The following is a 20442-nucleotide window of genomic DNA, read 5'->3' as shown; positions in this document are numbered from 1 at the left end:
TAACTGCCTGTGAAATGTCGGGTCTTGTACACACCATTGCATACATCAAGCTACCCACTGCATTAGAATACGGAACTTGCAACATGTATTCTCGTTCCGTATTCGTCGAAGGAGATAGTTGTGCAGAAAGCTTGAAATGAGAAGCCAACGGGGTACTTACAGGTTTGGTCTGCTCGTTCATGCCAAACTGCTGTAGTACTTTCTTCAAATACTGCTTCTGAGACAAGCTAACTCTGCCATGAGCTCTATCTCTACATATTTCCATGCCAAGAATCTTCTTAGCTTCACCTAGATCTTTCATCTCAAACTCGAGATTGAGTTGAGTTTTCAATCTCTCAATCTCAACTTTGCTCTTAGATGCTATCAGCATATCATCAACATATAAGAGCAAGTATATGAAAGTTCCTTCTTGTAGCTTCTGAAAATATACGCAATGATCAAATTTACTTCTTGTGTACCTTTGCCCTTTCATGAACTGATCAAATCGCTTGTACCACTGCCTCGGAGATTGTTTCAATCCATAAAGCGACTTTGTCAGTTTGCAAACCCAATTTTCTTTTCCAGCAACCTTGAATCCATCTGGCTGAGTCATATAGATTTCCTCTTCCAAATCACCGTGTAAAAACGCGGTCTTCACATCAAGCTGAACTAGTTCAAGATCATATTGCGCAACCAAGGCTAGCAAAATCCGAATAGACGAATGCTTCACAACTGGAGAAAACACTTCATTGTAGTCTATTCCTTCTTTCTGAGCGTAACCCTTTGCTACCAATCTAGCCTTGTATCGAATTTCATTTTTACCAGGAAATCCTTCATTCTTTGCATATACCCATTTGCATCCAATTGCCTTCTTTCCCTTGGGCAGTCTCACCAACTCCCAAGTCCTATTTTTATGAAGAGACTGCATTTCTTCATTCATAGCTTGCTTCCACTTTACACCATCAGAGTTACTTATTGCTTCTGTGTAAGTGGAAGGAACATCATCATCTGCAATTGGAAGTGCATAGGCTACCATATCGTCAAAGCGAGCAAGCTTACGAATCTCTCTTCTTGGCCTCCTATATGCAATTGAATCTTGTTGCTGTAGAAGTTCTTGGGTCGAAACTTCTTCATCATTTGTTCTTTCAATATTAGCTGGATCATCATTAACCTTTTCAAACTCCACCTGCTGCAAAGTACTACTGGTTTTGTCATCCTTTTGTGAATCATCGTTCTTCATCATGGTTGATTCATCAAAAGTTACATCTCTACTGAAAACAATCTTCCTTGTATCAGGACACCAGAGACGGTATCCTTTTACACCACCAGTTATACCCATGAATAATGCTTTCTTTGCTCTTGGGTCTAACTTAGATTCTTTTACATGATAATATGCAGTGGAACCAAAAACATGTAAAGAATCATAATCAGTAGCAGGTTTACCAGTCCACATCTCCATAGGAGTTTTTCCATTTATTGCAGCTGATGGCAATCGGTTAATTAGATGGCACGCATATGTAACTGCCTCAGCCCAAAATTCCTTGCCCAATCCAGCATTGGACAACATACATCGAACTTTCTCCAGTATAGTCCGATTCATGCGTTCTGCCACCCCATTCTGCTGTGGTGTATCTCGAACAGTGAAGTGTCGCACAATGCCCTCATCTTGACATACTTGTAGAAATGGATCATTTTTGTACTCAGTACCATTATCTGATCGAAGTCGTTTGACCTTTCGACCTGTCTGAGTCTCCACCATCTTCTTCCACTTTAGAAATGCATCCAAAACTTCTTTTTTCTTTTCATTAGATACACCCATACTTTTCTTGAATAATCATCAAGAAAAGTGACAAAATAGTGCATACCTCCCAAAGAAGCCACTTTGGTAGGTCCCCACACATCACTGTGAACATAGTCCAGAATTCCTTTCGTATTGTGAATTGCTGAACCAAATTTTACCCTCGTCTGCTTGCCCAGAACACAATGTTCACAGAATTCCAATTTGCAAGAATTTGCACCTTTCAACAAGCCTTGCTTCGCCAAAGTCTGCAAAGCTTTTTCACCAGCATGTCCCAATCGCCTATGCCATAACCTGGTAGCCTCTGAATCTGCATCTTTCGCAGAAGCTGTTGATGTTGATCCAATAACTGTACTTCCATTTAAATAGTACAAGTTATTTCTTCTAGTGCCTTTCATCACCGTCAATACCCCAGCTACTACCTTTAGTAATCCATCTCTCAAAGTGATTGTGAGCCCTTTAGATTCTAGGGCCCCTAATGAGATGAGATTTTTCTTCAAGCTGGGTACATAGCGAACATCTGTCAGAACTTGGATTGAGCCGTCATGGTTCTTCAATTTGATTGTACCTACACCCATTGTCTTACAGGCACTATCATTGCCCATAAAAACAACTCCACCTTCTAGTTCTTCAAGACTAGAAAACCAGTCCTTATTAGGACACATATGGTAAGTACATCCCGAATCCAATATCCACTCATCCGTTTGACATGCCATTGCCATGCCAACCAAGCTAAAGTCTGACTCCTCATCATGCTCCGCTACACATGCATTAGAAATAGACTTGCCCTTTTGTAACTTAGGACAATTCTTTTTCCAATGCCCTTTCTCACGACAAAAGGCACATTCATCTTCGGCGGGTCTCCCTTTGGACTTACCCCTTCTACCAGGTTTGCTGCTGTGTGAACGACCTCTTACTGTTAAGACTTCTGCAGTTGTATCTCTGTGATCTCTTTTATCTTTCTTTCGAGTCTCAGATCTATACAACGCACTACAGACTGCATCAAATGTGATTGAATCTTTCCCATGAAGCAATGTGGTGGTAAGATGATCATATTCATCAGGAAGGGAATTCAACAACAATAATGCCTTGTCTTCATCTTCAAATTTCTCATCCAAATTTAGCAAGTCTACTAAAATTTTATTGAATGAGTTCACATGGTCATTCATCGACATACCGGGTGCATACGTGAACCGAAAAAGTTTCTTTTTCATATAAAGCCTATTTTCAAGACTTTTCGTTAGAAACTTTTCTTCCAATGTATCCCACAGCTTCTTCGCTGATGTCTCCCTCATGACGGAGTACTTCTGCTCTTTGGCCAAACATAGGCGGATTGTACCACACGCCTGTCTATTGATCTTGGCCCACTCCTTGTCATCCATCTTGTCAGGTTTTTCTTCAAGGGCTATATCCAGCTCTTGCTGACATAAGACATCCAGGATCTCACACTGCCACATACCAAAATTATTGGTACCGTCAAATTTCTCTACTTCAAATTTTGCATTTGTCACAGTAGTCCTTGCTGATGACGATGCTGCTGCCATTTTTCTCCTCAATCCCAACTACTGTATACGTGAACAGTACCGTATACGTGAATAGTGCCATATACGTGAATAGTACTGTATACGTGAATAGTGCCGTATACGTGAATAGTACCGTAAACGGTCGTATTCCCCAAGTACGAACCTGGCTCTGATACCAATTGTTGCGCGGAAGCGTGTGAAAGAGTAAAATTATTGTACTGAAAAATCACACTAAGTTCAATTCCCAGGAAAGAGAGGTGGATCATGAGGATCGCTTACATACCAGATCTTTCCTAGCCAGAATATCCCTCTATCGTAATTTAATAGCACAATAAATTACTACAATGACACTTGCAAAATATGCAGAACAAAAAAATAAAGAACACTAGAATTTTAACGAGGTTCAGCAAATTTTGCCTACGTCCTCGGGCACTACCAAATATATTTCACTCCAAAAATACAAGTGAAAGTTTACAAATAGGGAGAGAGAACAATTGCCTTAAGTAGAGAATGGCAAGTGTGGGATGAAGAAAGTAAGAAATGGTTAGGCCTATTTATAGTTGAGGTTCAAGGATCAACTTGCAATGTCCCTATACAATTAGGGACCAAAATTGCAATTATCCCATGCCAACTTTTAACCCAACTTGCCAACCAATTTTACTTTCTACTTTCGGTGCCCACCCTTTTTGACTTTTCAAACAATGGGTGGGTTCCAATAATATATATATATCCTCGACTCCAACTCTACTTAATCTATCTATTTTAAGGGGCCAGGACACTTGCCTATTTCTTTTAGTGCTGTCCTTGAATATAAATTACACTAATATCATATATATATATATATGCTCGACCCCAACCCGACTTAATCTGGACTACCAACAATTGCCATTGACTTTCATTTTACTCTTCACATTTCTTCATTACTTCCATAGACTTAAACATCGAAGAATATACTCTGAAGTATGAACCTGTAGCCTTCTTGAAGCATTAAGCCAGCCCAATCATTACAATTTTCTGAGTCTCAATTTATCATTGGTGGGTTGGACCTGGTTTACCAGATTTTGCTTAACACCAATCTGGGCTTGAAAATGTGCCACAAAACTTAATATTATTTTTGGCACAATTAGGTCTACTTTGATATTTGTATATGTATATATAGCTATTGTAATCTTTAAATTTGAAAATAGCAAAAGTTTGACGAATTAAAATTTAACCGAGCTACTTCTTTTCTTTTAACATATTAAATTCAAGCTTTTCATGCTATAGGTATATATGTGTTTATATTTGATTCACGTGTCAATGATGTCAAAACTAAACTAGATCAAATGGTTGAACTGATTGAACTTCGAACGATATCGATTGAATTGGTGGTATAAAATTGGAAGTAAATCAAAATAATGTGAATATATTAAAAGGGGAAATTAAGACTAAAAAATAACAATTGAATTGATTATGTATTTTTTTAATAATTTTTCTATTTTTATCCATTTGTTGTTGAATCCAAAGTTGTATGTGTTTTAAATATATTCTATAGTAAATTTGAGCGAACAGTTAACATTTAAATTATCTTCTTTTTTTTGTTCAGTCAAAATAAGCATAACAAACAAAGAAAGACGTTGGATAAAACCAACCTCATTCAAAGCCAAAAAAATTACAAAACTCCCGGAATGACTTTACACTCTGAAGATCACTCAACCTAAGACAAACAACCTCAACTCGAACAATACTAATAGGCATCAAACAATATTCACCACTAGACTTTAAATAACGAAGGTCTCGTTATACCTGCTGTAATTAGAACAGCATCCGTACCATTACCTTGCTGATGAATAACTGTGAATTGAACTCGAAACAACTGGTTAATATTGCAATCTATACCATTAAAACTATTCCGCAGCGTCCATAGTCTATAATTCCTTTCCAACAACCATACCAAAGCAACATGTGAGCTAGATTTGATAACTAATGGGACTTTCACATGTCAACCCATACCAATAAACAATTCCAAGGCTGTTTTTAATGGCTATTATCTCAACCATTTCAAATCCTCTAGCCTTAAAGCACAAGCCATTCTTTTATCGTCTCTCAATACCCCATCACAACCAATTTCGTCCTCCAATATTACATTTGTCACATTGAACTTCAACCACCTAGGTGACTCTTAATAAAAAACTCTAATAAAAAGATTTAATTAATATGATATTAATATTTTAATACTGAGTTGATAGGGTTAGCCTAAATTTAAATTCATATATATCCTAATATTTATAGAACAAGAAAGAAAGTCTTTTGGGGGGTCATGGTTGAAGTGAGAGACCGTAGACTACATAGGAAAAAGGACCTTAATACTTGTTTTCAGGGGTCAATAAAATATTTAATTTCACAAGTTTTACTAATAATAGAAGCAGATTGGGGGCAAATCTTAAACCTTATTTTAATCCATCCAATTATATTCATTATTGGATCCTAAAGTTGTCAATTATTGTCTAATTTGGGTTAACCCTAATTGGACACTCGAACACCCATAAAAAGTTGTGTATGATAATGCACTGGACAAACACTAGTGAAAGAGAGGATAAAATAATCCTAAAATCTTAGATTAGGCAATTATCTTTATCTTTTAATTGTATATATAAGGAGAATTTAAGTAGGTACCTTTGAGATGTGCATCGTGAAAAGCCAAATCTTATTGAAAAAAATATATAATTTTTTCTACGAATTTAGTAATTAGGATTATTTTGATATTTATATATTTTTTATTATTTATTTTAGTATTTAAACTTAATAATTAGATTTATTTTGATCTTTAAATGTAAAAAATATAAAATTTAATGACGTGACATTCTAAAATTATGGCCCATACAATGTTTAGATGAAAAATTAAAAAAATATATAAATTTTCATATAATGATATGGTACAATTTTAACGTGCCATATATAGTGTTCTTATAATTAGACCAGTGATTAAATTAGTTAGACTATTGATTCTCGATTCAATTGTTAGACCAAAAATAATTAAATAGTTAATTAAAAATTCATAAAATTTTTATTAAACATGTTAAACTATTGGTTTTGTCCTAGTTTTCTATTTTTACCGATCTCAAATAGTTTTCAAATCAATCAGTTCAACTGCTTTATTTTAATCATAGATCAATTGGTCAAATCGATCAATCTAATCATGTTTTAATTACACTAATTACATCATCAAATCTTGAGTTAATTTAAGGCTAGAAACCAAAATAAATATAATTAGCAAAGTAAAAAAAATACTAATATCAAATTAGTTATGTGGGTTTCCATTTAAAAAAATCACTCACTCTATGTCCTATGCGTTGGAATATATGAGCTTGTAAACCACAAAATATGTATATGTTTATACATTTATTATGATAAGTCATGTTAAAATATTAAAAGAGATTTCCAACTCTAAAAATATTATTACTGAAAAAGATAATAACAAAACCTTAAAAAAAATTAATCTTCGTAAACATAAAACAAATTGATAAAATCTGTTGGGTAAAATATCAGTCTCAAATTCGATATAGAACCAGCTGAATAATTCCACCACTGCAACATTGTTACTCACTACCCCTAAAAAAAATCAAAGAAAGGTGATGAAAGCAACCCTCAAGTATTCGAGATTTTATATAATAAAAAAATAAAAAAAATCCCCCACTTTCTCTTATAGATTCTCTCATTCAATAAATATCGTAACCCTCTTTACTATCTCTCAAACTTTTCACTTTTGTTTAAAAACATACACCCTTTGCCCTTCACTTAATGATTTCCATTATATATCATAACATAAATAGCCAGCCTATCAGTTTTCCCATTTGAGTTACCAAAATGGTTGTGGCTTCACCCAGTCCAACTCATCCCGAAAAGGTTCAATTCATTGAGTTACCAATCATAGACCTTTCAGCCGAGAGATCAAAGGTTATAAACCTGGTAATAAAAGCCTGCGAAGAGTACGGTTTCTTTGAGGTGATCAACCATGGTGTCTCCCACGACATTATTACCAGAATGGAAGAACAAGGTCTCGGCTTCTTTGCCAAGCCGCTCGGCGACAAACAAAAGGCCGGTCCGGCCACTCCTTTTGGTTATGGTTGTAAGAACATTGGATTCAATGGTGATGTTGGGGAAGTTGAGTATCTTATGTTAGGTACTAACTCTTTATCCATTGTTGAAAGATCTTATGCCATCTCTAATGACCCCAAAATGTTCAGGTGTGTTTTTTTCCCTTAATTTCATTTCTCTTATTACTTTTTAAAATGTTGTAATATTGCATGTTTACTTTTTAATACAATATTGAAGGTGGGATGGGGTAACACGATTTAATTTTATATTAAACGAGTGTTTGACAAAAAATTTAATCACCACTCCATGCAAGTACTTGTAATCTTTAGTTGTTTTCTCTTTTTCTTGAATATGGTTGTCAAACTACAAAATTGAGGTCTTCAGAAATTTGAAATATCATGTTGGACTCTTTATGCAAATGTGTAGGTTCTCGTTCAGATTTTAGTTATTAGTTAGTTAGTTTGAGTTTAATTAATCGAATAAATTTATTTTAGTTATAGTTATTTTATTTGAGCTTAACTGCAGAATTAATTATTCAGTTTAGTCTAGTTCTAAGTTTAAATTTATATAATTTGGTAAAAAGATAAGGAAAATGGAAAAATTATGATTTGGTCCTTATATTATGTTTAAATTTTTTAATTTAATTTGACATGATTTAAATTTTTTTTAAGAGTTGATATTTTTATAAATAAATGTATTTTTTCTTAAAAATAACTTTTTGAGTCAACGGAGTGTTTATAAATAAAAACTTCTCTATCTTCATTTTAACTTAAATAACTAATATATATATATATAGAGAGAGAGAGAGAGTAAAATCTCAAACTTGAACATAATAGAGGAATCAAAATTATAATTTGACTGGCAATATTCATAAGCTTACAAGGTGAGGTTGCAAGAAAAGTATCATGGAGATCCCTTTAATAGGAGTTATATTGCATTTTATCTCTTTTACTGTTAAAATTTATCATTTTTATTGTTAAAAACTGGCATTGATGATAGAATAATCAAACTAGTTGTACATGTACTTCATTGTAACATACAAAAAGTTAATTTTTAACAATAAAAATGGATGAATTTTTTAACTAAATGACTAAATTATTCTATTATCTAATGTATAAAAATTAATTTACTTATTTTTTAAGTAAAAAATAAAATTTAATATAACTCTTAATACAAAAATTTTTATGATACTTTTACCATGAACTTGCTATATACGGCCCCATACGGTACTTTTAACGCGGGGTTCATGAACTATATGAATCAACATATATGTCGGGATACATGAGTTGTATTTCTTCTTTTACACCTCATGCCATGCTTTTTTATGTTGATGATTACTATATTTTCCATATATACACACGTGATTTTTATGAACAGACACACGTGAGTTTTTAAAATTACTTTCAACTTCTTTTCTTCTTCATCATCAAGTCACATGGAGACTGTGGTATGTGGGATATATAGACAATAGTTTTCTCCTACAAGGTGGGATATTATGTCAGAGACAACTTGTCTCTCACTGTGTTCGTTGTCAGTCTTGTAGTTTCACGCTCTTAAAGGTAGCGCGTCTGTATGAAACATGTTAAAAGATTGTATATCAGATTTACATGTCAGAAACTAAACAAGGTCTAATCAAATCAAATGGAATTGAAATTTGATAGCAAAGATTCTTTTTTGGGGTCTGATTCTCAACCCCATATCCATATCCTTAACAGTTTTTTACAATTTAATTCCTTTGCTTTTGTTAAATGCTTTAAACGAGGCTGAATCCTTTAGGAGTTGTTCACACATTTCAAAGTGTGAAAGGACTCGAACAGCATGATGGGATCCAAATTGATTGATTCACTCTGAATGAAATATTTTTTTCCAAAGAGGATATACAGCGAGGTGCGGTGATTATTTTTAAGTAATGAAAACGATTACATTAATTACATGATTCATTTTGTCCCACTTCGCTGTATGTTTCTTGTAATAAATTGTTATAAAAAAAATTGTATATTTTATATTTAAATATTTTTTAAAAAATTATGTTTAAATATTTATTTATTTTTAAAAAAATTAAAAAAATTGAAAATATTAAAATTAACTGGTTGAGGTGGAGTAGGGTGGGTCTTGCCCCACTCCATTACCATCGTTACACTTTACCCCAATTTATTATACAAAATTTGGTGAATCTAACATGTTTAATATATAACGCATGGCAACTGAGTCATTTACTTTTAAAGGACATTAATATACAGCATTTCAAAGGACCTTATTTGAGTAGCTTAGAAAATAGTTAACCCTTATTTTACTATTAATTTTGAAAATAGATAATATTATTAACCGAATTTCTTTCGAGTAGGAATACGTGTTATCAACTGGACTTAGCATATAAAACAACTTAGGGGGACCGAGGGCAAAATTAAACTTTCTTTCTTTCTTTTTTCTTAAAACTAGTGCGTGATGGTGATTTGTGTGTGTATACTGGTGACAGCTCTGCTGTGAATGGTTACATAGAAGCAGTGACAGGGTTAGCATGTGAGATATTAGAACTAATGGCAGAGGGACTGAGGGTCCACGATTCATCAGTGTTCAGTAAGATGATCAAGGGCGTTGATAATGACTCCATTTTCAGGCTCAATCACTATCCACCCATTCTCTGCAACAACAACAATAACAACAACAAAGACCCTTCATTTCATGCTAATAAGGTTGGTTTTGGGGAACATACTGACCCTCAGATCTTGACCATCCTCAAATCCAACGATGTGGGTGGCTTGCAAGTTAAATCCCAAGTTGATGATGAGGATCATGGTGTGTGGGTTCCCGTTCCTCCTCACCCTACTGCCTTCTGTGTTAATGTTGGTGACGTTTTACAGGTTTGGTTCCATTTTTCTATCTTCTTTTTTATTTTTCCTTCGGGAAAAGCTAGGTCTCATCGTATATTGCTTTTTTACTTAAAAATGGGTAAAATAATATTTGTTCATAGGATTAAAGTGACAAAATCATCATATAATTACACAGTAGCACACTATGAGTGCAAAAACTAAATTTTAATAATAAAAATAAATAATTCTTTTAATAAAATATCAATTTATCATTTAATTTAATATATAAAAATAAATTTATTCATTATTTGAATAAAGAAAATAAATACAATTTAATTATTAAAATATAAAGTTACATTTATTATATTTTTCTCTCTTGTCATAATCAAATACCTGCTAACTTCTTCTTTTTTGACAATATATGGAGCTGATAGAAAAAGGTTTTCCGACAGATGTTATCATTTATAGATGATGTCATCTGCCTAAAAACTCATAGAATCCAGAAAGTTTTTCTAAGGTTACCCTAACATCTTTTTTTTTCCTCGGGAAACAAACATGGGTCATTATGGTTCAGAGTTTTGAGGAACAAAAACAACAAAAATGTATCGAATGCCACGTTTTACTTCAATGTGCTGGAAGATAGAAGTGATGATGAGCTAGGATTTTTATATAAGGAGTTTAAGATATGATTATAAAACATGAGAATTAAAATTAAAATTAAAATTGTTAATGTTTTAGAGGGGTTGATAATGAATTTTTTATTAAATTGAAAGTTATAATTTGTAGGAAAGGCTAAAATGAAGATTTTTCATTTAATCAAAATTATTATCTGTTGAAGTTATCCTAAATTGAATTAAATTCAAGTTAACTTAATTTGAAAATGACTCGAAATATTAAACTATCTAAATATGAAATAATCTAAATTTATAATGATCTAATTTAAATAACCTAAATTTTAAATAAACCCAATTTCAATAAGCCACAATACACAGCAATAGCAACAGACTAATAGTATTTTGGTTTTTTTTTTTTTTTTGAAGGCAATGACTAATGGGAGGTTCATGAGTGTAAGACACAGAGCCATGGTGACAAACACCAGTAAGTCCAGAATGTCAATGGCCTATTTTGGGGCACCACCACTCCATACATGCCTCACTCCACCTATAGAGTTGGTCACTCCCCACAAGCCATTGCTTTATAGGCCTTTCACTTGGGATGAATACAAGAAGGCTTCCCATTCTCTAAGGCTTGGGGACAGTCGCCTTCACCTTTTCAAAGCAACTTAAAAAAATATATATATATTTTTTGGCCTGTCATCCCTTCCCATCCCCCCCATAGCAAGCAACAAAAGCAATTTGTTTATTTTGGGATGGAAAATTGGTTTGTGTTGTATCATTTTATTTGATGTAGTTTAATCCCTAATTGAAAAGCATTTTAATCCAGTAGTAGTGCATTTTCAATCTGATTTCGGAAAATAAGTTTAATTTCAGTTTTAGTCCCTTTAATATGTAGAAAGTTTAGATTTAATCTTTTTACTTTATTAATAGTTCCAAATTGGTAACACGTTAGTTATTGTCGTCTACCAAACACTGCTCTTGTGGTTTTATTTTCACATTTCTACATCATTTAATCGCATGGCAATACCAACTAATAACATTATAAAAATAAAGAGATTACATTCAAATTTTCAACATAGTGGAAGGACTAACATGTAATTAAACTGAAAACATGAGACAAGAGTGGGTTTTGTGTCAAAAATCCAAATACAATAAAAAAATCAGAGAAATGAAAGTGAGGAGCATACCATTGATAGTTGCAGTTTTGGCTTAGACCCCTTCACTTTTGGGAGGATTTGCCATTGGTCCACTAATTGGTTTGTGAGTGGAAAAAGGAACAATAATAATGTATTTAAAAAAAAAAAGGTTTAGTGCTGTTGCTGCTGAGGATGTGATGTTGGGTTGCAGAGTTGGAATGTGTTGATGTGGATGGATATTCAAAGGTAGTCGGTAGGATGTTTTCAGTATTGAAATTTTATATATATATAATATACTTTATTCATGTGTTTTTTTTTTCTATTAAAGGTGAAATTTAGTTTTGGTCCCTCTATTATGTTTAAGATTTAGTCTCATTATTTTTATAACATTGTTAATTAGTATAAATAGTTAACATCATTAATTATTTCAGTTAATATGCTGATAATAATTTTTCTTTACAACATCTATTCCAAATCATCATGTTAACATAAATGCTTTATGTTGTAATTTGTTTTTTTTTTTAAATCAAAGTTCACAATTTAACTGAAAATATTGTCTATATTTTAAATTGGGATTTATATTTTAAAATATTTCATTAGTTTTCAATTTACCAATATTGCATCAATCAAATTTTTTCATTAATTTATTCAATTTAGACATTAAATGTTAATTTAGATTTGACATTGAACATATTTAAATACATAAATCAAATTGTAAACACGTATATGCTTACCTCATAGACAACTTGAACTTAAAATGTTAATTAAAAGAACAAAGAGCGTTAATAAAAATTAAAAAGGCTGAATCTAAATTGTCTAAATAGTAGGTATCCACTTATTTTCCTCTACTTAATATTTAACCTAACATTTAACACGCAATTAAAAAGACTTATTGATACTGTATTTGATAATTTAGATTCCCAATATTATTAAATAAAAACATTTATAAGTAAACGAAAAAACCCTAAAAATCCATATTAATATTTTGATGAATAAAATCTTCTGAGGTCACCTCTCTAATGTGTAGCTCCTCCCTGAAAAAGCTTGAAACTTTGGCTTATCATCAGTTTCTTTATTCTGACTCGTAACCTCTGATTTGCAGATTGAACTTCTCTTTGAATTTGCTTCATCCACCTCCCTATTTCTGCCGATTTTAGGTACATAAGTACTGCAACATGGTTCTGCATTCAATTTTCTAGCTAAACCCGTGAAAGGTTTGAACTCGGATTTCTGAGTTTGTTCCTCCTTTTCTTCTTTCTTCTTTAAACCAAAATTAATTGAAACGGGAATTGCATGCTCTTCGTAATCCAAAGCAGGAGCGAAATCAACGTTGCAGTCTATATCCACAATGCTAATAGCATCGTCGGGCTTAGTTTCCACTATGTCAATATAAAACCTTTTGCTCCCATGGCTGATGATTATGGTATCACCCTTTGTTAAGCAACAAAATTTACGTAAATTTTCTTCCAACACAGCTTTCGGATTCGGAATAGAAATAAAATCACTTGTGTGTGGTTGAATCTTGATGTAACTTCCCTGTTCTAGCTTTTTATTCTTCATATAGACGAAATCACATGCTTTTAGTTGCAAGTTTTCCATCATCCAATCTGGTAAGAACACTACACCGTCTTCATGTCCACTGAACTCGAGAACCCCACAATGGGAAAACTTCCCTTCCGATAAGTTATGAATCTCGAATTGTAAAGGCAAGGGGACTTGATTTTCTATGATAAATTCAAGATCCATGGAGGGCATAATGATTCTATTACCAACTGATAAATCATCATTTATTTTGTCGTGGAAAGATAATGGGAGGCAACGATAATCTTGTTCGAACAAAGGGTAATCATAAAAATTCCAAGTATCTATTTGAGATTGACGATCATCAATGTAATTTTCGTCATCAATATCACCATCATCGTCGTCGTTTTCTTCTAAAAGACACTCATAATTTTCGTCGTTGTCATCGATTTCTTTTAAAAAATCATCCATAGATTCTTCAAAATGAGATTGAGAGATTTCATCAACGTGATCTTGATCATGAGATATTTCCATTATTTGCTTTCTTGTAGCTGCTGCAGAAAAACTTGATGTTTGTAGAAAGATTAAAAGAAAGTTGAAGGATTTTGATTTTTTTTTGGAATAAAATGAAGTGTTTAGATTCTTAAATATCCAAAATAATATGAATGCAAGTAGGGTTGTATTTTTCAAATCATACTAAAACTCGGATTACCTAATTTGATAACTTTGAATTTTGAGATGAATTTTATTTAGATATAATCTTGATAATATATATATTTAATTGAATTAAATTGAGATTAAATCCTATTTTATTATATGTATGTTTTGATCTACATAATTATATTTAATTTATTATTATAAAAGAAATCTTACGCGAATAGAAAGGTATACTTTTTGGGTCAATTTTGTATTTAAGTTTTATTTGGGTTTAGCAGTATATACTTCCCTTCCTCTTTAGAAGGACTAAATAGTAAATAGGTATTAAATTGTTGTTGTACAAGGACTAAATTAGATCAGGAGATAAGTCTGACGGAACTGTTTCAAGAGTTGCGGCTGTAAGTCTAATTATAACAACTCTCCACTAACTATATTTTATCTCCATAAAAAACACGTGTCCTCAATTTAACAACAAACTCGTGGGGACCACGACGGTGGCTTCTCCCATTGCCACGCGCCCTACAAAGATTCCCAGCCGCCATCCTCTCTATCTCTTCCATCACGTGCTTCACTTTCGCGTTGTCCTCAACACATGCCACTTCATTTTTCTTTAAAAAAATTATGGGGTTTATTACTTTAATAATGTTAATTATATCAAATAATAATATTTTATCGACCCTTTCTTCCTCAATGATTTTTTGAAAAAAGAAAAAAAAAGGTTCTGATTCAAAATTATTGATAATTTGGATTGAACAGTATTAAGCACTTTGAGAATAAAAAATAAAATTAATAATAAAGATAGTATTAAAAAGCATTAAAATTAAGAAAATTATATTGACAAAAAATGAAGATTAAAATAAATCATAACTTAATAAATAAATCTCAAAATTATACATAAATTATAGTTTAATGTGTATTGTATACATAAAATTTTAATTTGATCTAATTCTTGTAAATTATTAATACAATTATTAATATAACATCATTTTATATTTATATATTATAAAAATAAATAATTATATTTATTTAATATAAAAATAAATTGATGTATTTATTTTTTAAATGTGTATGATTAAATTAAAATTAAATCTTTAAATAAACATTTAAATCACAATTAAAATTTTACGTATATAATTACAGTAAATTAAAATTTATGTATACAATATTCTAAAGTATGGGTTAAAATAATTATTTTATGTTTGGTTTTGGACGTTGGATGTCTAAAATCCCAAAAAGTCTAATAATGGCCAACTTAGCGCGTAAATGTCGCCACGTCTCCCTTTATTCTTATTTATTTATTTAATAGATAGATAGTTAATTAAGTATAATTAAAGGCCTTTTAATTACCTTTTTTGTAGTGTAATGTAGAAGTAGCTTATGGTTTATGCCCCATGGACAGCTACATGATCTCCAAAAGAATATTATATATTAATCATAGCTCTTAATTGAACTCATTAAGTGGAACCAATTAACTGGTAAATTGTAATTTATTCTATTGATATTAGTTTTGGGTTTTTTTTTTTGGTGAATTATAAAAGGAGGGTAAAACTTAACAGCAACGCGACTAGCATGACGCGAACTCAAATCACACTTAGGATGATGAACACCCTGACCATGAGATCAACACATGCTGTTCAATTTTATATTTTATTTTTATCCTTACCTTTTATCAAAAGATAAAAACGTTTAACTTTAAATTTATAATGAGTTAACATAGGTTTAAATCAATATAAACACAAAAATATTATCTTTTAAATATCAAAATAATCTTTTACAAATAGGCATGAATATATTTTCATATTTTTATTATTAAAAATAAAATTTTATTTCTATTATTAAACGTGTTTTTTAATTTTCAAAAAAGATAAAATAAAATTATTTTTCATAAATAAAAATAAAGTATAAAAAAGCAAAAAAAATCAATATTTCTATTAATTAAAAATCATTTAAAAAAAGAAAATTCAAAGTAAAATAAGACGAAGTTAATATGAATGAATGTGATTATTATAAACAACAAAAGTCTTAAATTACAATCTTCCCCCACCCCTGAAATAGAAAAAAAAGATGGTTCCAAAATACAAACCAAAGTTGATACACAATTAGACAAATCAAACCCTATATTTTCATATTTGTTTTCTTTTTTCTAAATTTTACTTGAAAATTCTCTCACTATATATATCAATTTATTTGATTGATATATTTCTCACATGTTGAAGTTAAATTGCTGTTGTAAGAACAAAAAATCATCACAATCCAAGAAATGATCTGATGTAATATTATCAACTCCACGCAACCATGGTTGGAAATCCATGCCATGGTTGTAATCATTAGAGGAACCAATTTGGCTAGCCTGAAAGTAATCCGGGTTCGTGTTTTCATTAATCGGGACGATGTTACCGTAACAATCGGAAAAATCCGATATTGGTGAAATTTGAGTCTCCAACGAGACTGTGGTGCTGGAATTGTCAAGGGTGTTATAACTTAGGGCTACTTGTGGTATACCGATTTGCCCCATGGCAGTGGCTGTTGTGGAGGAGGAGGAGGCAATGCCGGCTTGAATTCTTTCAACTAACCTTGGCATCCATAGGTATCGCATGGTGTCTTTGAATTGCTTACTGTTCACGTCACATTTGAGTTGCTTGGCATGTTTTTGGACACGAGTTCTCCAATAGTTTTTTATCTCATTGTCAGTTCTTCCAGGCAAATGTTGGGCGATTTTGGACCATCTATAATAGGACATTAAAAAGCTTCATAAATTGTGTCTAAAAGAACTGGACTTTATATAAAAAAAATTTGTGTCATTACTAATAACATTATAAAAGTAGAGAGAATAAATTATATCAAACTAAAATAGAACGATTAAATCTTGAATTTTAGCATAAAAAAGGACAAAAATCATAATTAAACTGAGTTAAAAGATTACCGGTTTCCCCAACGAGAGTGAAGTTCAAGAATCAAAAGTTGTTCTTCAAGGGTGATGTTCCCACGTCGAACATCGGGTCGAAGATAATTTAACCATCTCAATCTGCAACTTTTTCCTGTCCTTTTGAGACCTATAAATATTTAAGAAAGTTTATAAGTAAAATACATTTAAATTATAATATAATTATAAATACATATCCGAGCAATGAAGTAGGAACCAAAACAATCTAGACTAAATTTGACTCATTAAGCTAAAACCCGCACATAACAAAAAATTATGTATGATGAAACTCAAACCTAAATACACGACACTTAGTGTCCCAATTTTTTACCAACAATACCAAATTTGTAGTGGCATATAATATATAAATATATATGTCATTGGGATATTTGTATTTAGATACAATAATTTTTTTGGTAAAGTTATATGCTTTGATGATTAGGTTCTCCCTATACGATACCAACATCATGAACCTCACATTCAAAGCCCCAAATCCTCAAGCATTTCCATGGAACATGCAGCTTTTTACTTTCTTTTCTTACAATTTGGTCCAAACAATATATAGGGTTAATTGCATCGAGCATTCTCAAGTTACAAGTAGAATTCTAAATTGATTTTTAAACTTCAAAACATTTCAATTGAATCCTCAAGTTAAAATTATCATTCCAATCAAGTCATTTCCTCAGTTTGGATATGATTGGTTTGAGGACATGTTATATCCTTTCCATGCTAACAATTGAGTCCAAAACTATAAATTGACAAAAGGACCTGATTAGAACGATAGTTGGATACTCCCATTTGAGGATTCGGTTGAAGCTTTAATGAAATATAGGACCAATTGATGAAATTTATCCCTCGTCTACAAATCCACGAAAAAAGAATCAAAACCCAAGATTTTTCTCTCTTTTTCTTGTCGGAAACTTCACACTTTTGTCAGAAAAAGAAGGAAAAAAAAGAAACATATGAAGTTGGAGGTTAAATTTTTGGTCTATGGCGAACTCAAATCCGTATCCATTACATGGAGATATGAAAACAAGATCTCCTCGTAAACAACAAGTAAAAGGAGAATATTTGTAGTAATAGTATTATAATATTACCTGCGAAAAGAGCAAGTGAATTCCATCGACCTTCACCATGAGAAGCAATGTAATTAACGAGCTTTAAATCTTCTTCAACGGTCCATGGTCCTCGTCTCAGCTCTATTTGATCATCCTCCTCTTCCCTTCGTACGTTTCCCTTTGCTTTAGCATCCATTCTTTTAAACCCTTTAATGGGGAGACTGATATTATAAAGGTATATATATTTTGTAATTTACAAAACTATATATATGATGATGATGATGATGATAGAGATAAATATCTTTTGAGGCAGAGAAGAAAAAGGGAAGTAAACAGATAGAAAGAGAGTTAGGATTAATCCAAGGAAGATAGCTAAAGGTGGGAGGGGTTTTATAGACGGAGATTGGTATTTGAAAATGGAGGACAAAAGAAAAAAAGAGTTAAATTATGCTATTAGTCCTTGTATTATGTTTAAGCTGTGGATTTAGTTTTTTATGTTTTAATTTGGTCAAATTTAGTTTTTTTCCGTACTTTTTTTTTAATTTTGAAAGTTGTTAAATCGTGAAGTGTTTTTTACTCTACAAGCAAAACTAAAAAATGGGGATGTGTCTCGTTTATTTAGTTTTATTATTTTTTAAATATAATTTAAAGATACATGATAATTTTTTTTTAACATCGCTTGTGAAATTAAAAAATTTTACTGCTGGATTATCAAATAATTACCTTTGTAACTAAAAAGAAAAAGTCTAATAGGAAGTTAATTAATTCAACAAAAATTGAAAAATGTTGTTACTAAGTAGGGTGCTATATTTGTTTAGGCGGCTTTGGGGAAGGTGTGGGCATGACTCTATTATGTCTCTCTGTATCTTCCACTTGCATGCAAGCAATTAGCAAACAACCATTCTATATATGTTCCACTCTACGCTCTCTCAATGGGGAGGGAGGCTTTAGCAATTAATGTATTAATCAATAAGTATTACATATATAAGTATATAAAGTTAATTGCACCATACGTCCTTAAACTATAACTTAGAATTTCATTTTGTTTTAGAACTTCAAACGGATCTTTAAAGTATTAAATATTGTTATAACAATTAAGTTATAATAGAGTCTTGGATACTACATTGGGGGCAACTCAGACTTCCTAGAGTTCAAAGAGCTATCGAGCTAAACATGGTTCTCACCTTTTAAAGTGCGGAGAGCCATTGAGTTTAGTAGTTAAAAGATGCTTGAGTGATATTAAAACAGAGTTTCGGGGTTATCTTCCTCTCTTCCCTTCCTCTTGAGTAGATAGAGGTATTTATAGATGAAGAATTGTCTGAAACTAACCCCATCTCATGCTAGCTTCCTTGTAGGGTCGAATCATAGGCCCGATTTAGGGTATAAGTTGAATATGACTTTTTAAGAGGTCAGTGAATTTGGAGAGTTTGGATCATAAAATGAGATTGATCTCGTTGCGACTATTGTCCTTGGTGAATTTGCATCAATGTGTCATGGCATTGCATTGTGGCGTTGCCTACTAAATGTCAACAACAACGTAGGCTCTTTCTTTGTGGTGCAAGTAATGCCTAAGGTATAACAAGGATCGTAAGTATTGTATCAATTATGTCATTTCATTAGCTTAGCCATAATTTTTTGAGTGTTAAGTGACAACTCAAATCATGTCCACGGTAGATTTGCGACAATGGTATCATTGCGTTGCCTACTAAATGTCAATAACAACGTAGGCTATTTCATTGCGATGAAAGTAATACCTTGGAGTATAACAAGTAACGTATCAATCATGTCCTTTCATTAGTTTAGTCATTAAATTTTTAGTGTTAAGTGACAACTCAAATGTAACTTATAGCCATAAACGAAGCTAGAAATATCATGAAGGGTGAGACTAAATTTACGGACTATTACAATTAGATTTTTTATAGGTTTTTACTCGAGCCCAATTTAAATTATATTTAATTACCAATTTTATTGTTAAAAAATAATTAAAAATTAAATATTATTTTTATATTAATATTTATATATTTTATAATTTATTTATTTAAAAATATATTATTATCATTTAATAAGCCGACCCAAATAGGTATGTCTTATATGTAAAAATTTAGTAGGAATTATTAACTTATTACGAAAAACACTATAATCTATTTGATATAATTAAAATAGGTATATAATTATTTAAAATTACAATTGAATTTACGATATCGAAATTTCTACTTTTCAATGTAATTTAAGATATTTAGAAGTTCAAGGCAGGAGATTATAAATTTTCCTTATTTGTTAACAGAATGTTGTAATATTAAAAGGGACATACAAGAAATTTACTAAACTAGGGGCAAGGACCCG

At 31.7% G+C, this 20442-nt stretch overlaps 3 protein-coding genes across 3 annotated transcripts; 1 reads left to right on the top strand and 2 right to left on the bottom strand.

Moving 5' to 3' along the window:
• The first annotated feature begins 7058 nt into the window (after nt 1–7058).
• On the top strand, nt 7059–11659 carry LOC107935135 (gibberellin 2-beta-dioxygenase 2). The gene is made up of 3 exons (XM_016867690.2): nt 7059–7526; nt 9854–10238; nt 11228–11659. Exons 1-3 carry the CDS (start codon nt 7147–7149, stop codon nt 11471–11473), a joined length of 1011 nt encoding a protein of 336 aa, XP_016723179.1. The 5' UTR covers nt 7059–7146; the 3' UTR covers nt 11474–11659.
• A 1289-nt stretch (nt 11660–12948) lies between these two features.
• Nucleotides 12949–13995, bottom strand: LOC107935128 (ubiquitin fusion degradation protein 1 homolog). The gene has a single exon (XM_016867683.2). The coding sequence runs from the start codon at nt 13993–13995 to the stop codon at nt 12949–12951; it is 1047 nt and encodes a 348-aa protein (XP_016723172.2).
• A 2105-nt stretch (nt 13996–16100) lies between these two features.
• On the bottom strand, nt 16101–18480 carry LOC107935124 (transcription factor MYB78). The gene is made up of 3 exons (XM_016867679.2): nt 18139–18480; nt 17042–17171; nt 16101–16844 (listed from the first exon to the last, which is right to left on the bottom strand). Exons 1-3 carry the CDS (start codon nt 18293–18295, stop codon nt 16322–16324), a joined length of 810 nt encoding a protein of 269 aa, XP_016723168.1. The 5' UTR covers nt 18296–18480; the 3' UTR covers nt 16101–16321.
• Between the last annotated feature and the right edge of the window lie 1962 nt (nt 18481–20442).

This window comes from Gossypium hirsutum, chromosome A09, assembly GCF_007990345.1.
Source record: "Gossypium hirsutum isolate 1008001.06 chromosome A09, Gossypium_hirsutum_v2.1, whole genome shotgun sequence".
NCBI classification, from domain to species: domain Eukaryota; kingdom Viridiplantae; phylum Streptophyta; class Magnoliopsida; order Malvales; family Malvaceae; genus Gossypium; species Gossypium hirsutum.
The sequence above is the reverse complement of the archived record's forward strand: the minus strand, read 5'-3'. Positions and strand labels throughout refer to the sequence as shown.

What these genes read in the sequence shown, in the direction of transcription:
- LOC107935135 (XM_016867690.2), top strand. Translation starts at nt 7,147, where the DNA reads ATGGTTGTGGCTTCACCCAGTCCAACTCATCCCGAAAAGGTTCAATTC. An exon ending in AATGACCCCAAAATGTTCAG is followed by an intron (nt 7,527 to 9,853) that starts GTGTGTTTTTTT and finishes TACTGGTGACAG; the next exon opens with CTCTGCTGTGAATGGTTACA. An exon ending in ATGTTGGTGACGTTTTACAG is followed by an intron (nt 10,239 to 11,227) that starts GTTTGGTTCCAT and finishes TTTTTTTTGAAG; the next exon opens with GCAATGACTAATGGGAGGTT.
- LOC107935128 (XM_016867683.2), bottom strand. Translation starts at nt 13,995, where the DNA reads ATGGAAATATCTCATGATCAAGATCACGTTGATGAAATCTCTCAATCT.
- LOC107935124 (XM_016867679.2), bottom strand. Translation starts at nt 18,295, where the DNA reads ATGGATGCTAAAGCAAAGGGAAACGTACGAAGGGAAGAGGAGGATGAT. An exon ending in TTCACTTGCTCTTTTCGCAG is followed by an intron (nt 17,172 to 18,138) that starts GTAATATTATAA and finishes AAATATTTATAG; the next exon opens with GTCTCAAAAGGACAGGAAAA. An exon ending in CACTCTCGTTGGGGAAACCG is followed by an intron (nt 16,845 to 17,041) that starts GTAATCTTTTAA and finishes GTCCTATTATAG; the next exon opens with ATGGTCCAAAATCGCCCAAC.